The 16,567-nt window shown below is 49.2% G+C and overlaps 1 protein-coding gene across 6 annotated transcripts in view; it reads right to left on the bottom strand.

Moving 5' to 3' along the window:
• The window catches only part of SEPTIN8 (septin 8), a 406,279-nt gene that overhangs the window by 257,283 nt on the left and 132,429 nt on the right, over nucleotides 1-16,567 (bottom strand). For 3 of the 6 annotated variants that reach the window (XM_086931616.1, XM_086931619.1, XM_086931617.1), the window contains exon 2: nucleotides 1,454-1,571. The exons of 1 other annotated variant lie outside the window; for it this stretch is intronic. In XM_086931616.1, coding sequence (XP_086787742.1) covers nucleotides 1,454-1,571 — 118 coding nt within the window. The remainder of the gene's footprint in view (nucleotides 1-1,453; nucleotides 1,572-16,567) is intronic. 2 more of the 6 variants (XM_086931618.1, XM_086931620.1) reach the window with 1 other exon arrangement.

Below are 16,567 nucleotides of genomic sequence, written 5' to 3' on the forward strand. Positions count from 1 at the left end.
ATGCCTCCATCGACTCAGGTACATTCTTGGGCACCATCACTGCGCCCCTGTTCAAGAAATCATTCGCTGACCCAGCCACGCTCTCCAACTACAGACCCATCTCCCTTCTACCATACTCAACCAAAGTCTTCGAGAAAACAATCGACTGATGCCTCATCAGCCACCTCAGTAACCACTAACTTCTAATGGTGTGCAGTCCGCATTCAGGCTCAACCACTGTAAAGAATTGTCACTCCTCACCACCACAGAGGAGACCTGCATCATCCATGACAGAAGAGAGACAGTAGTCCTCATTCTCCTGGACCTCTCTGCACATTTGTCATGGACTCACACGCCAACCTCATCAGGTGCCAGCACAAGATTGACATCCAAGGACGTGCTCCTTCCTAATGCATAGGCAAGACTGGCTGCACAAACACCTGGTCAATACCAAGCTACCGTTGAGGGTGACAGTGCGCTTTACAAATACACATAACATCAGAGAGAATAGTGTTGTTGCATTGAGGGCACCCAGCCACCTGCTCACAGGCAGCGTCTGATGCTTATTTACAAATCAGAGCCGCCCTCCGTCACAAGGGTACGAAGGGCATAGAGCGCCTCACTCCAACCAAAGGTGGCAGTGCCTGGGTGGCACTGTGCTCTGTGAGGGAGTCTGGGTAGTTCCTCAGGTCGGTAACTCATCAGTAGTACCTTTTACTGAATGGAACCCTAGGTGCCCAGACACACTGCTTAAAAAATATGGCCTTCATGAGCCGGATTCACCTATCACTGCCTTTAAAGAACAGCCTGTTCCTACTGAGAAACTACACTGAGACTTGTTTCACTAATTAAACTATCTTTATATTTTATCTAGGGTGAAAAGTGCGCTGCATACAACATAACAGACTTTGTAGTCGAGTACCAAGTGTTCTTTAGGGGTACCGTTGAACCGGCTGCATGCAACAGGCTAGGTTAGCAACCTCAATTTCTTTTTCAAGTGAGGTAGTGCACTTATGGGACCCCCTGCAGCTAACACACCCTACCCTTGTGGTTTCACACCTATTGCTACACAGACCACACTAGAGAGAAGAATTAACCTGCAGGACAGGGGCAAGTCACTTTTTCCGTCATAAATGTAGAATTCGGAATTTTGCTGCTATGAAACGATGCAACTATTCAGCTTAAAGGTTAAGTTGAGCACGGCGGTTGTTCCTGGGAGTCATTATAATGCAGCAGCGTTTGCTTTAAACCATTGCAGCATCCCTCAGATGGTTTACAGCCGTGCAAGCGTTTTGCAGCCAACCCGGACTCCGGCGTCCACAGCTGAAAATGAGAAAAAACAGTAATGTACATATTTGCACCGCGGTAAAGCGACCGCAGCACATCAATCCTCCCATACAGCAGTCAGGTTTGATAAATGCAACTGATTTCACTCTTCTGCACGCAGGCGCTATACGACATTAAGCCTACTCACCCACACAGAGGATATTGAAGCAGAACCCCTGCGTGACAGACTTGCTGACGAGCTGGTCGGGCAGACTGTCGAAGCCCACGTGGCCCCCCAGGGAGAGATTCCGCTTGTCTTCATTCTGCTAAAAATAATGAATTGGTTCAGTATGACTACATTAAAAAAAGAAATAACAAGCCGAAAGGGCAGCGGCGCGAGGCCTGGGAAACAGTGCGGGTTTGTGACATGGCCGGCGCAAAGTAGCCGTGGTTCCCAGCCTCGCCGTCCCTCGCTCCATTCCTCCCCAGCCCTCTTCCCTGCAGAGACATTATTATGTTTTGATTTGCCACATTCCGGGCATACCGACAATTACCGCACAAGACATCAGCGGGGAAAATCTAATCTGGACTGGGAATCTTCTGAGGAGCAGAAGGCCGGGCCATGGATCAACTAGAAAGAACTTGAATATACTATTTGGATACCCTGTTTCTCGAAAGGGTCTTTAGATGGGAGGAAAAAAATACAATCTATTGGTATAGTGAGGTAGGCAAGAGGATAAACCCACCGCTGTAATGTTAAGCAGAAATTCTACATTTCCTCACAAAAATCTACACACCCTGCATACACAATGCTCGACTCAAAATGGCATCAAACTGTGGACCAATCTTGGGATACTACTGCTAATACCGTCGCTTTTTATGCGGTCTTATTTATGGTTTCCTATATATTTAGCAACTTGTGTTGCTTCTATTAGTTTTTTTGCTGATTGCATCCTTACTGGTACTTACCGTCCTCTATTCCAGCTCTCATCCAATTACTGTACTTCAAATATATGACTTAGAACCAACTGGTCGCTATTGCATGTACCACGTTTGTACGACTGTCAACATTCATCTATGCTTTTCCTTATTTCTGAAACTACCAATAAAACTTTTGAAATGAAAAAGGCACTACTTTGTCGAAAAGGGGGCCCTATACTTAAAGCACAACGCATGTTGGTTCATTGGGAACCGCAAAGTTTTTTGGTCGAGCCTAACAGATAGCGCATAAGCAGTCCCTTAGGCTCAACCTAAAACTGTCAGCACATGTGCGGTCTGTTGCGAGGCATATAGTAGCTTATCAAGTACATAGAGGGGGCTTGGAGCCCGCCCACTGGTTGGCTTTCCATGTCCCTCATTTGCCTGCTCTGTATTGAGTCCCGGCTTGTCAATCTTGCGTGTGTTCCTCATATGGAGCGTTGCCTCTTTACAGTCTCTTTGATTGGCTGGTATTTCTTTTTCAACTGCTTGCTTTTCAAGCTCTTCCTTTTTTAGGTCTCGCCTTTACCATTCCGCAGGAATGGGAAATGGGGAGAATTCAAGTCGGCTATTTTCTCTTCAAACCAAAGGGCTTTCAGCCCCGCGGTTTTCATGCTGTTCACGTGAACCACGTGATAACATGCACGAGCATTCAGGGCCAGCCAGCCCAGCACTCTCGCCTTTACCATTCCGCAGGAATGGGAAATGGGGAGAATTCAAGTCGGCTATTTTCTCTTCAAACCAAAGGGCTTTCAGCCCCGCGGTTTTCATGCTGTTCACGTGAACCACGTGATAACATGCACGAGCATTCAGGGCCAGCCAGCCCAGCACATCAAAGGGCTTCTCCTCCCCTAATTATTCATGGCCGGCCACAGGCCGGCCGTACTTTCAGTTTCCCCGGAACGGCTTCTCCTCACCTAATTAGGGGAGGAGAAGCCCTTTGATGTGCTTCACACCAATGCGCCTCAGTCATTCCTCTTGTTTGCATTTGCTTCCAGACTCCGATCTGCTCATGTGCACAAGACGCTTTACACATTACACTCATCTGCCTGAAGTGGGAGTTTTAAACAAGCAAAGCTGGTCCTTCTGTACTTGCAGTTTCACTTCTAATGTGTGTTATTTATCATGATTTTTAGCTGAGGTGTATCACGCTCGTTCATGAGTTTGATCTCTTCATACTGTGAAATGTTTCCTAAGTTGTTTTTGATTGTCTTACCGCTGGAGGTCTCCCTGTGCTACATTTAGCCTCTGACACATGCAACGCCACGCAACCACGCAACGCCACTCAACCACGCAACGCCACTCACACATGCAACGCCACTCACACATGCAACGCCACTCACACATGCAACGCCACTCACACACACGCAACGCCACTCACACATGCAACGCCACTCACACACACATGCAACGCCACTCAACATGCAACGCCACTCAACATGCAACGCCACTCAACCACGCAACGCCACTCAACGCCACTCAACCACGCAACGCCACTCAACTACGCCACGCAACTACGCAACACTACGCAACGCCACGGATGCAACGCCACTCACACATGCAACGCCACTCACACAAACATGCAACGCCACTCAACCACGCAACGCCACTCAACTATGCCACGCAACTACGCAACGCCACTCAACTACGCAACGCCACTCAACTACGCAACGCCACTCACCTACGCAACGCCACTCAACTACGCAACGCCACTCAACTACGCAACGCCACTCAACTACGCAACGCCACTCAACTACGCAACGCCACTCAACTACGCAACACTCACACATGCAACGCCACTCACACATGCAACGCCACTCACACATGCAACGCCACTCACACATGCAACGCCACTCACACATGCAACGCCACTCAACTACGCACACATGCAACGCCACTCACACATGCAACGCCACTCACACATGCAACGCCACTCAACTACGCACACATGCAACGCCACTCACACATGCAACGCCACTCACACATGCAACGCCACTCACACATGCAACGCCACGCAACTACGCAACGCCACGCAACTACGCAACGCCACGCAACGCCACGCAACGCCATGCAACTACGCAACGCCACGCAACTACGCAACGCCACGCAACTACGCAACGCCACGCAACTACGCAACGCCACGCAACTACGCCACTCAACTACGCAACTACGCCACGCAACTACCCAACGCCACGCAACTACCCAACGCCACGCAACTACCCAACGCCACGCAACTACCCAACGCCACGCAACTACCCAACGCCACGCAACTACCCAACGCCACGCAACTACCCAACGCCACGCAACTACCCAACGCCACGCAACTACCCAACGCCACTCAACTACGCAACGCCACTCAACTACGCAACGCCACTCAACTACGCAACGCCACTCAACTACGCAACGCCACTCAACTACGCAACGCCACTCAACTACGCAACGCCACTCAACTACGCAACGCCACTCAACTACGCAACGCCACTCAACTACGCAACGCCACTCAACTACGCAACGCCACTCACCTACGCAACGCTCACACATGCAACGCCACTCACACATGCAACGCCACTCACACATGCAACGCCACTCACACATGCAACGCCACTCACACATGCAACGCCACTCACACATGCAACGCCACTCACACATGCAACGCCACTCAACTACGCAACGCTCACACATGCAACGCCACTCACACATGCAACGCCACTCAACCACTCAACTACGCACACATGCAACGCCACTCAACCACGCAACGCCACTCAACCACGCAACGCCACTCAACTACGCAACGCCACTCAACTACGCAACGCCACTCAACTACGCAACGCCACTCAACTACGCAACGCCACTCACCTACGCAACGCCACTCACCTACGCAACGCTCACACATGCAACGCCACTCACACATGCAACGCCACTCACACATGCAACGCCACTCACACATGCAACGCCACTCACACATGCAACGCCACTCACACATGCAACGCCACTCACACATGCAACGCCACTCACACATGCAACGCCACTCAACTACGCAACGCTCACACATGCAACGCCACTCACACATGCAACGCCACTCAACCACGCAACGCCACGCAACTACGCAACGCCACGCAACTACGCAACGCCACGCAACTACGCAACGCCACGCAACTACGCAACGCCACGCAACTACGCAACGCCACTCAACTACGCAACGCCACTCAACTACGCAACGCCACGCAACTTTCGCAACGCCACGCAACTACGCAACGCCACGCAACTACGCAACGCCACGCAACTACGCAACGCCACTCAACTACGCAACGCCACTCAACTACGCAACGCCACGCAACTTTCGCAACGCCACGCAACTTTCGCAACGCCACGCAACGCCACTCAACTACGCAACGCTACTCAACTACGCAACGCCACTCAACTACGCAACGCCACTCAACTACGCAACGCCACTCAACTACGCAACGCCACTCACACGTGCAACGCCACTCACACGTGCAACGCCACTCACACGTGCAACGCCACTCACACGTGCAACGCCACTCAACCACGCAACGCCACGCAACTACGCAACGCCACGCAACTACGCAACGCCACGCAACTACGCAACGCCACGCAACTACGCAACGCCACTCAACTACGCAACGCCACGCAACTACGCAACGCCACGCAACTACGCAACGCCACGCAACTACGCAACGCCACGCAACTACGCAACGCCACGCAACTACGCAACGCCACGCAACTACGCAACGCCACTCAACTACGCAACGCCACTCAACTACGCAACGCCACTCAACTACGCAACGCCACTCAACTACGCAACGCCACTCAACTACGCAACGCCACTCAACTACGCAACGCCACTCAACTACGCAACGCCACTCACACATGCAACGCCACTCACACATGCAACGCCACTCACACATGCAACGCCACTCACACATGCAACGCCACTCACACATGCAACGCCACTCACACATGCAACGCCACTCACACATGCAACGCCACTCACACACGCAACGCCACTCAACTACGCACACATGCAACGCCACTCAACCACGCAACGCCACTCAACCACGCAACCACGCAACGCCACGCAACTACGCAACGCCACGCAGCTACGCAACGCCACGCAACTACGCCACGCAACTACGCAACGCCACGCAACTACGCAACGCCACTCAACTACGCAACGCCACTCAACTACGCAACGCCACTCAACTACGCAACGCCACTCAACTACGCAACGCCACTCAACTACGCAACGCCACTCAACTACGCAACGCCACTCAACTACGCAACGCCACTCACACATGCAACGCCACTCACACATGCAACGCCACTCACACATGCAACGCCACTCACACAGGCAACGCCACTCACACAGGCAACGCCACTCACACAGGCAACGCCACTCACACAGGCAACGCCTCTCACACAGGCAACGCCACTCACACAGGCAACGCCACTCACACACACAACGCCACTCACACACGAAAAACCACTCACGTTGCCAATAGGTCTCGCAGTACGACAGTTGGAGCCATTACAATTGCAAATAACAATGCCTTTCACTTTGGTTATCATTTTAAATACATAAAGGGCTTTGTCATTTACAAAACCAATAGCTCCAACTTTCCTACTGCGAGACCTATTGGCAACGCCAGTGCTTGTTTCCTTTGGTAGCAAGCACTCCATTAGTTCCACCTCCCCTGTGTATATCTCTCCCCTTCGCCCCTTGTTCTCTGTTGCCAGATTGCTTCGCCCCGCCCCCCCACCTCTTGTACTCACTCGTGTGCTTTTCACCATTGCTTCTAGCCATGCCATGTTCACCAGGTCCATGCACGATGTCTCCCCTGTGTATATCTCTCCCCTTCGCCCCTTGTTCTCTGTTGCCAGATTGCTTCGCCCCGCCCCCCCACCTCTTGTACTCACTTGTGTGCTTTTCACCATTGCTTCTAGCCATGCCATGTTCACCAGGTCCATGCACGATGTGCTGCCACAGTCCAGGTTATATAAGTCCCAAGATGCATAGGGGGGAAAACTTGGACTGAAGCAGCACATCAAGCATGGATATGGTAAACTTGGCAGCTATGTGTTTACCCCCTCTTGAACGCCCTCGATGTTGCTTTCCACCCCAATCACTGTGTTGCTTTTACTCTTCCATTCTAGCCCTCCCCGCCCGTTGCTTTTGCAACCCAACTAGTGTGGATTCATCTGCAACCCTAACCCGGGTTGCTTCGCAGTCAAGCCGACATCTCTGTTACTTCCACTCCCCGCGTCCGCTTTAAAAAGGAATGCTTTTGCTTTCACATCAGTTTGTTGGCATGGATGTGCATGGTATGCGCACTTACAAAATGATGTGGGCAGCTGCATCATAGATTTTTTTTCTTTTACATGCTGCACAGCATTGCGTAGTTAAAAACATTGACAAAGACATCAGGTCACAGAGGTGAGCCCTATTGGCTTTGCCAATGCTAGTTTACTTCAGAGACTGCAAGCAAATCATCTTAGGCTTTCACGATCAATGGACAGCATAACATTGAAAGCAAAAAACACAAAGGTTGTGATACCTTTTATTGAAATAAATAAAATGTAGTGTATTTTGTAAATGTAAATGTAGTGTATTTTGTAAAGCGCACAGCTGCCCTAACGGGGCGTCCCGGCGCTGTATAACGCTGTGGAACCCTTCCTGGCTCTCCCTGTGAGATGCCCCTCCTGGGCACCCCCAAGGTGAAGCCAGGCATCCCAGTGTTGTAGGGGCCGTTGTGCAGATTAAGCAAGCTATTGCCCAGAGTTGCAGCGTGGGACCCATGATTAGAGTAGGCACCGAGGCGAGAATTATCGAGTCCGCGGACATTGAGCCCAAGACCCTGCCGCGTCGGGACTTGAACCCTGGTCCCGGGCCTCATCTCTGCTTCAGAGTCTGCCGCTCTAACCAGTGAGCCACACTTCTCCATACAAGGCTCAGGTTAACATAATACAACCATAAGCATATGCTTACAAAATCTAAAAGAGTCTTGGACAGAACCAAGTCACGTTTAAAAGCGACTTGGCTAAAAAAAAAAACATTAGCAAAGCCAATAGGTCTTGCCTCTGGGATCTTTTGACTTTGACAATAGTTTTTAGCAATGCTATGCAGAATGGCTAAAGAGTAAACAAAAAAGTAATAAATGGCGTGTCCCCCGATCTTACTTTGTAGGTGGGTGAAAACCGCAAGAGCACGTCTACAAAAAGACAGCGCGCTGCGCTAGAAGAGGGCCTCTTGGAATCACTCCAGACTTCCAAGAGACTTCTCCGTGTGTGTTGGACTCCTCCCACACATTCCATTGGCCTTTGCGTGAGGCTTTCAAAAATGAAAGCACGCAAATGGCTTAAGGCTGGGGGTATGACCCACCTTTTCTGTAAATGTTCACTCCCATGGCCTATGGGTCCCGGGAGCGAGCAGCGGCGCGCATTGTGGCAGCTGCATTCCTGGATCAGGTTACTAATTACCAGAGCGCGGTCGCTTTCACTTTCGCAACCACTCTGGCTTTCAGTTTGAGAAACATGAGGGGGAAACAGCACTACTGTTTATCTGCTTTTAACAAATCTCTGGTGAGAGCTTTTTCCTAATTTAAAATTCATCACCAAGGGTGTTCTATTTAATATCCACAGCAGGCAACCTTCTATATTTCAGAAAGAACTTTGACGTGGAATATCCTCGAATTCGGGTTAGATTTGCTCTTCTTCCCTTGGCAAGTCACAGGGACGAAGCACATCCGAGCTCCCACTGATGGCGTAAAAATGTTATGAACCAATGAAATCCAGGCAGTATAACATTGCAAGCTCTGACATGTCAGCCCGCTGCAGCGCGCGTCAATAGCATCAATATAGCGTTACTCCTCACATGACTTTCGAGTAATGTTATCGCGGCCAAGTCTCAGGGTCACATTTGTTGCACTCTTTGCCACATCAGTGAAAAATGTAGTTGTGTCCTGAAGGCGCACCTATAGAACCAGTATGACTTGAAAACAAACCAGCCTGAAACAAGCAAATCGGTGGTCTGTGTTACGCTTAGTGAATAAAACAATAAGATAACAGCATTCATGGTGGTTTGTGTGGGTATTTTCAGAAACTGTATCACTCCCTTTAATAGGCCTTCAACTACACTACACTAAAAGAGTAAAGTGCTACAAGTGGGTACTTATTTTTCATTTACAGGGCAATTTGTAATTTATTACTTATGGAGTCCTCATATGTAGCAAAACTACTTACACCTCGAAAAGGCGAGACCTATCGGCTATGCCAATACTCGTTTTACTATTCATTTGCCAATCCGAGCTGGAACAGTACATGAAAGATAAAAAAAATATCACAAAAGTTTGTTTTTTGTTGTTTTTGTTTTGAGGCGCAGGTGGGAGGAAACAGTACGGAGGGTGAGGGAGAGCGCGTGAAGGGTGGGGAGAGATCTCCAAAGTACTTGAACTAGTAGAAACCCTCACTGATAAGGTGCAAAAACTGATTAATGTTCCTTCAAGTTCTACACCACCTCCATCATTAAAGGCAAAGGCTGCTCTTTTGAGTAACACCATGAAGGACCTTCAACTCAGCTCTCCCGCCACCAACACACATCCCTGCATTGTGCACATTTCTACTGATGACATTAATATGTCTTGTTTTACTACATTTCCTTTAAATGTCTTCAAATCGCCTTCACGGAAACGGAACGAAGGTAAAATTAAAGAGGGAGAGGCCAAGAGTAAAAGTTCAATGCTAAAGTAGCTACTTGGATCAATTATTGATTTTCTCTTGTTTTCTTCCCACTTACCCCCTCGGTGATAGATTAATCCATTTTATATTCCAATATAAGTGACCATAACCTGGTCGCCATCTGTGTCCCCCGCCCTCATACTGATCTGCCTGCTTCCGCTAGCCCCATAGATTTACAATATAGCAAAAACAAGGGGATACGTATGAAGTGGAGAAAGATGAATCCGGACAGTTTTTTTTGCTGACTTAGTAAATGACAGGAGAGAGAATGACTTGTGTTGTTTCTTTGATTCAGCCAAGCCACAAATTGTTTTGGGCAGTTTTAACAACCTGTGTGAATCAATGCCAAGCTTGATGACGGTTAAGAAAATCACTATGGAATGCCCCCACCCATCATCGGCTTAACCATGTCTGTTTGGCTGCTTTCAAAAATTTTAAGTTGGCAATTAAGTCCACTCCCAGAAACACTGAGGAAATCAGACATGTTGGGAGTGTTTACAAGACAACACATGAAATAAGGAGGAGGGAAATTAAGAGAAAGGCCTGGGAGGATCTACTTATAACCGCTAAACTTAGGGATTCCAAGGCCTTCTGGGACATGATTAACCATCCCTACTTCTCACACAATAATAACTCGAAAATCACTTGTCATGTATCACCAGAGGACAGGCTGTCTGAGTTTTCATGTATTTTCAAGGATAAGTCCCCTAACCCCTCTGATCCAGGTTTTCTTAACACTCCTTTAACTAGAATGAACCTTCCTGCACCTTCTGAGGCCGGTAGTAATTTTCTTCCCTTTACCATTGATATGAGCGATATAACTTCTGCCATTGTAAAGAGTATCCCCAGTAAGGAACCCAGCACAGATGGGGTTCTGGTTGACGTTTTTAGATATAATAAATCCTTTTGGACTACCTTACTGACAGCAGAAATCCAAAGTGCCATGAAAAAATCCACCATCGTCCGCATTTTCAAGAAGGGTGACAGAGGAAATCCAACATTTATCGGTCTATCTCGCTGTTGGACTCCTCTGTCAAAATCCTTGGCAAGTTGATTCCTTAGAAGCTGGAGGTGTGGGTGGAAGACGGGGGCTTCCTTTCTGAAGAGCAGTTTGGCTTTCAACCGGGTATGGGCACGGTGGAACATTACCTCAACTTGCTCCTGATCATGGGGAAGTATGTCAAGGCCAAGGGAGGCTCATTACACCTTGATTTCATCGACCATACTAGTGCGTTCTACCTCGTGGACAGGGGCAGGCTGCGGGACCTAATGAGTAAAGCCCGGGTAGTCATTGGCATGATTGAACTCCTAAAGTGTTTACACTGAGATACTTTAGTTCAGGTACTATTTGGCCCCGATGGGGAGGGAACACTAGTTCAAGTTCAAGTTCTGGCATTTGTATAGCGCACTACTCACCCAGAGGGTCTCAAGGCGCTAGGGGAAGGGGTTAGGGGTTCAATTATTTGTCGAATAGCCAGGTTTTAAGTTCTTTTCTGAAGGAGATGTGGTTCTGAGTAAGGCGGAGGTGGGTGGGGAGTGAGTTCCAGGTCTTGGCAGCCAGGAAGGAGAAGGATCTGCCACCCATGGTGGATTTCCGGATGCGCGGGACTGCGGCGAGGGCTTGATTGGACGATCTTAGTTGGCGGGTGGGTTTGTAAAAGGACAGTCGAGTGTTGAGGCATTCGGGTCCTAGATTGTAGAGGGCCTTGTGAGCGTGGGTGAGAAGGCGGAAAGTAATTCTTTTGTTGACGGGAAGCCAGTGGAGGTCTTTTAGATGTTCGGTGATGTGATCTTGGCGCGGGATGTCTAATATGAGTCTCGCTGACGCGTTTTGGATGCGCTGGAGTTTTTTCTGTAATTTTGCCGTGATTCCGGCGTAAAGTGTGTTACCATAATCCAGTCGACTCGTGACCAGTGCGTGGGTGACAGTCTTTCTTGTCTCGAGGGGGATCCAACGGAAGATCTTTTTGAGAATGCGAAGTACGTTGAAGCAGGAGGACGAGACGGCATTGACTTGTCTGGACATCGAGAGAGAGGAGTCTAGGATGAAGCCAAGGTTACGAGCATGGTCTGTGGGTGTGGGTGCTGTGCCCAGAGCAGAAGGCCACCAAGAGTCGTCCCAAGCTGAGGGGGAAGATCCTAGGATGAGCACCTCCGGATTGTCTGAGTTGAGTTTAAGGCGGCTAGGTTTCATCCATTCTTCTTTCATGCCTTCGTGAAGATTGCTTTTGGCGGTGTTGGCGTCTTTGGTGAGGGAAAGGATTAAGCGGGTGTCGTCGATGTAAGAGATGATGTTGAGGTTGTGTTGACGCGCGATGGAGGCGAGAGGACTCATGTAGACGTTGAAGAGGGTGGGACTGAGAGAGGATCCTTGGGGTACGCCGCAGATGACTTCGGTGGCTTCTGAGTAGAATGGGGGAAGTCGGACTCTTTGAGTTCTCCCGGCGAGGAATGAGATGATCCAGTCCAGGGCTTTTCCTTGTATGCCGATGTTGCTGAGGCGATTTATAAGGGTGCTGTGGCAGACTGTGTCGAAAGCGGCGGATAGGTCGAGTAGGATGAGGGCCACTGTTTCTTCGTTGTCCAGGAGTGCTCGGATGTCGTCAGTCGCTGCAATGAGGGCGGTTTCGGTGCTGTGTTTGGCTCGAAACCCGGATTGAGATGGATCAAGGGAGTTGTTGGATTCGAGGAAGGCGGCAAGCTGGCTATTGACGGCTTTCTCGATGACTTTGGCCGGGAATGGGAGGAGGGATATGGGTCGGTAGTTTTTAAGTTCAGAGGGGTCTGCTGTGGGTTTCTTCAGAAGGGCGCTGAGTTCGGCGTGTTTCCAGCTTTCTGGAAAGGTGGCAGAGTTGAACGAGCAGTTGATGACATCACGGAGATGGGGTGCGATGATGGAGTCAGCTTTGTTGAAGATGTGGTGGGGGCAGGGGTCAGATGGTGAGCCAGAGTGGATTGTGTTCATGAGGCGAATGGTGTCTTCAGTGGTGATTGGGTTCCAGGCGCTGAGGTTGTTGGTTGGCGGGATAGGATCTGAGGGGGGTGGGGAGGGTTGATCGCTGGGAGAGTTGGCGAAGCTGTTGTGGATGTCGGCAATTTTGTTGTAGAAGAAGGAGGATAAAGCGTCGAAGAGGTCTTGGGAGGGTGTGATGTCGTTAGATGCTGCTGTGGGGTTGGTGAATTCTTTGACGATGTTGAAGAGTTCCTTGCTGTTATGAGTGTTGTTATCGAGACGATCCTTGAGTGCTGATTTCTTGGCGGATCAAATCAGTTGGTGGGGTTTGCGGGTGGCTGTCTTGAGGGAGGCCATGTTGTCTGAGGTTGGGTTTTTTCTCCATATCTTCTCCAGGGTGCGGCATAGCTTCTTGGATCTTTTAAGTTCATCATTGAACCAGGGAGCCTTTTTGCTGGCTGATTTCATCTGGTGCTTTTTCAGGGGTGCTAATTCGTCAGCATTGTGGGTGATCCATTGCTTGAGGTTGGTGGCCGCTTGGTCTGGGTCCATTGAGAGGGTGGGAGGGTTTTGGTTGAGAGATGTGAGGAGTTGGTCGGTGGTGGTTTTGTTCCAGTTTCTCCGAGGCATAGGTTGTGGACGGTTGTGGGTCAGGGTGGTTTTGTAGCTGAAGTGAACACAGCTGTGATCTATCCAGTGGAGAGCTGTAGTGTGATCGAAGGAGATGTGCTTGCTGGAGGTGAAGATAGGGTCGAGCGTGTGTCCTGCTGTGTGGGTGGGGGTGTCAACAAGTTGTTTGAGTCCGAGATTGGCCAGGTTGTCCAGAAGGGTGGTGGTGTTACTGTCGTGTTTGTTTTCAAGGTGGTAGTTGAGGTCTCCTAGAAGGATGTAGTTCTCGGAGGCGAGGGCGTGTGGGCTGACGAAGTCCGTGATGTCATCGCTGAATTGAGTGCGGGTACCTGGAGGCCTGTAGATGAGGGTGCCTCTAAGTGTCATCCTGGGGTCGGTGTGGATCTGAAAGTGGAGGTGTTTGGCGGTTGCAAGATTGTCGTCGGAGCTGGTTGTGATTTTGATGGTGTTTCTGTGGATGATGGCGATGCCTCCTCCTGTTTGATTGGTGCGGTCTTTTCGGATAATCTTGTAGGCGTCCGGTATGGCTATGGCGATGTCGGGAGCTGATGATGTGTTCATCCATGTTTCAGTAAGGAAGGCGATGTCAGGTGACGCAGTGTCGATTAGGTCCCAGAGTTCTGTTGCATGTCTGTGGACCGAGCGGGTGTTGAGCAGGATGCACTTTAGGCGGTTAGAGTTGGAGTAGTGTTTGGGGGGCGTGGATTTGGTGAGGGTTATGACGCAGTTGAACTTGCAGGAGAGGCAGGCGAAAGGGCCGTGGGTACGTCCTGGAGTGGCTTCGCAGCATAGTGATGTACGTCCGGGGTTGAGGGCGAGGAGAGTAGTGGCATTATATGTGATTCTAGAGGGTTGGGAGCGGCGGGGACCAGGGGGTCTGGCGCTGGGCGCGATCCAGGCACGGAAGGGCGTAGACGGGCTTACCTTTGGCGCACCTTCGGCGCGCATGGGGCGCGACCGCTGCGCGTAATCGCTGCGCGGAAAGGCATCTGTCATATAAGGATAGTGGAGGGGGGCGGAGCGTGGGAGGGGGAGCTGGGAGGCGGGAGCGTAGGGGGAGGGACGGGCTGCAGGCACAACAAAATGGAAGATACAATAACAACAGGAGAGCAGGACTCTGAACACACGGGCGCAATTTACAATAATCTAAATATCCAAGCAATCACAAGTGAAATTAGGTCAACAGCAGGCAAAGCAATGCGGAGCGTGCACAGTATGAGTACTCGAGAGACACAGAGCAATGCGGAGCGCTACGCAACAGAGCGGGTGCCAATGTAATTGAAATAAATATAAATATAAAGTTTGGCAGTGGTGGGGGAGCAGCGCTACGATACCAGTCACAGCGCTATGGAATTCAGGAGGAAGGGTGGAGCGACCGCTTCACACCGAGTTGTTAAGCGGGGGTCAGACGGGGTGCACGTTAGCCCCCTTTCTATTCCTCTTATATTAATTCCCGTGATCAAACATTACGGCAGAAGGGTAAGGACCTGACCAGGATAGGGGAGCGGCCAGTGCCCGTACACATTTAGGCTGATGATGCTGTGCTATTATTGCATACTGCTAACAGGTTGCAGCTTTTGCTGAACTCTTAACTACTGCAAGGTGGGCCTGAATTTAAGGGTTAATCATAAAAAAAATCCTCTATCACGACCTATAGTCATAGAAATACCCACTCTCGCAGATTCACTATTGATGACACCCCTATTATGAAAGTTAACATTTTAATTATTTATGGATTTTGCTGGATATACATTTCAACTAGGACAAGCTCCTGGCCCAGAGAGGGATTAAAATAGACAACGCAGCTGACGCAATCTTTACATTTGCTACAAAACTCAAACAAAAACCAATCAACGGTGGGCACTTATGGGGCGGGAGTCTGGGGGTATACAACTGTGGCCATTTACAAACAGCCGAAAATAAATTTCTCTCCAGGTTGTTGGCAGTTTCTAAAAGGACTGCCAACATCATTACCCGCACGGAGTTTGGTCTCCAGTACATTGAGGACGAGACTGGCACCGCTCCTAATATGGGTAAACATCTTGAGTTCGACACTTACTCATTTCTGCTGCCTTGTTTTAGCTGATTGTATTAATGTAGATAATGGAAATAACATCGCTTGGCAAGCATACATTAGAAAATCCTTTATAGATCTTGGTGTCCCACATCTTTTTTAATTCATCCAGTAAAACGTATAGCAAAATTCACTCTCTTTTTCAAACCAATAGCAACTCAAAGAGGTCTAATAATTCTCAGGTGATGGACACTGTGCGCTACTATATAGAGAGAACTTCCTTTGAATGTGTTGGACCATATTTGGTCTATATTTCTAACCAGGAGCATAGATTTGACCTAACTCGCTTCAGGATGTGTGATATGCACTTCCTGGATGCACAACATGGCAGCTGGTTTCCTTTTTCCCCGGTTGTCTATATAACAACATTAGCAGCAAGCCAATATGCATTTTATGGGTTTTTTTTTTTACAGTTTTTATATTGCTCCCGGAATTTAATTTTTACGCCCTATCGTATGGTCAAATAACTGTTGAATGGCTAGACAACCCCTTAAACTCTTGCATTGTTTGATAATTGAATCGGTTTGCCATGTTTATTTTAATACGTCATTCTCTTAGGATCAGGAGAGACGTAAGGATCCGGCAAATTGCTAGCCTTGTACTGTTTTCTTATTGCACCTTATCACTGTCTGCAACTAAATTTTTTCAATTGTATGTTTATTGCTGCAACTCGTTATGGCCATTTTGGCCTAATAAAGCTTTTACTGACTTTAACACTCAATGTTCAGAAACATTTGGAGATTTTAAGTAAAAGTATAGGATGGGGGTGTGAGTGTGCATTTAACTTCTCTTGCCTTGCACAATGACAGGGATCACCTGGGTGTTTGTGCTCCCTCGCATATGGGCAGAGTCTCATAAAAAGTAACACTCCACTGCCTTGCCCGAGGGTGGGGAAGTGTATATATTCACTAAGAGAGATTAAAAAACAAAGC

The sequence above is a fragment of the Lissotriton vulgaris genome, chromosome 7, assembly GCF_964263255.1.
Source record: "Lissotriton vulgaris chromosome 7, aLisVul1.2, whole genome shotgun sequence".
NCBI lineage: Eukaryota > Metazoa > Chordata > Amphibia > Caudata > Salamandridae > Lissotriton > Lissotriton vulgaris.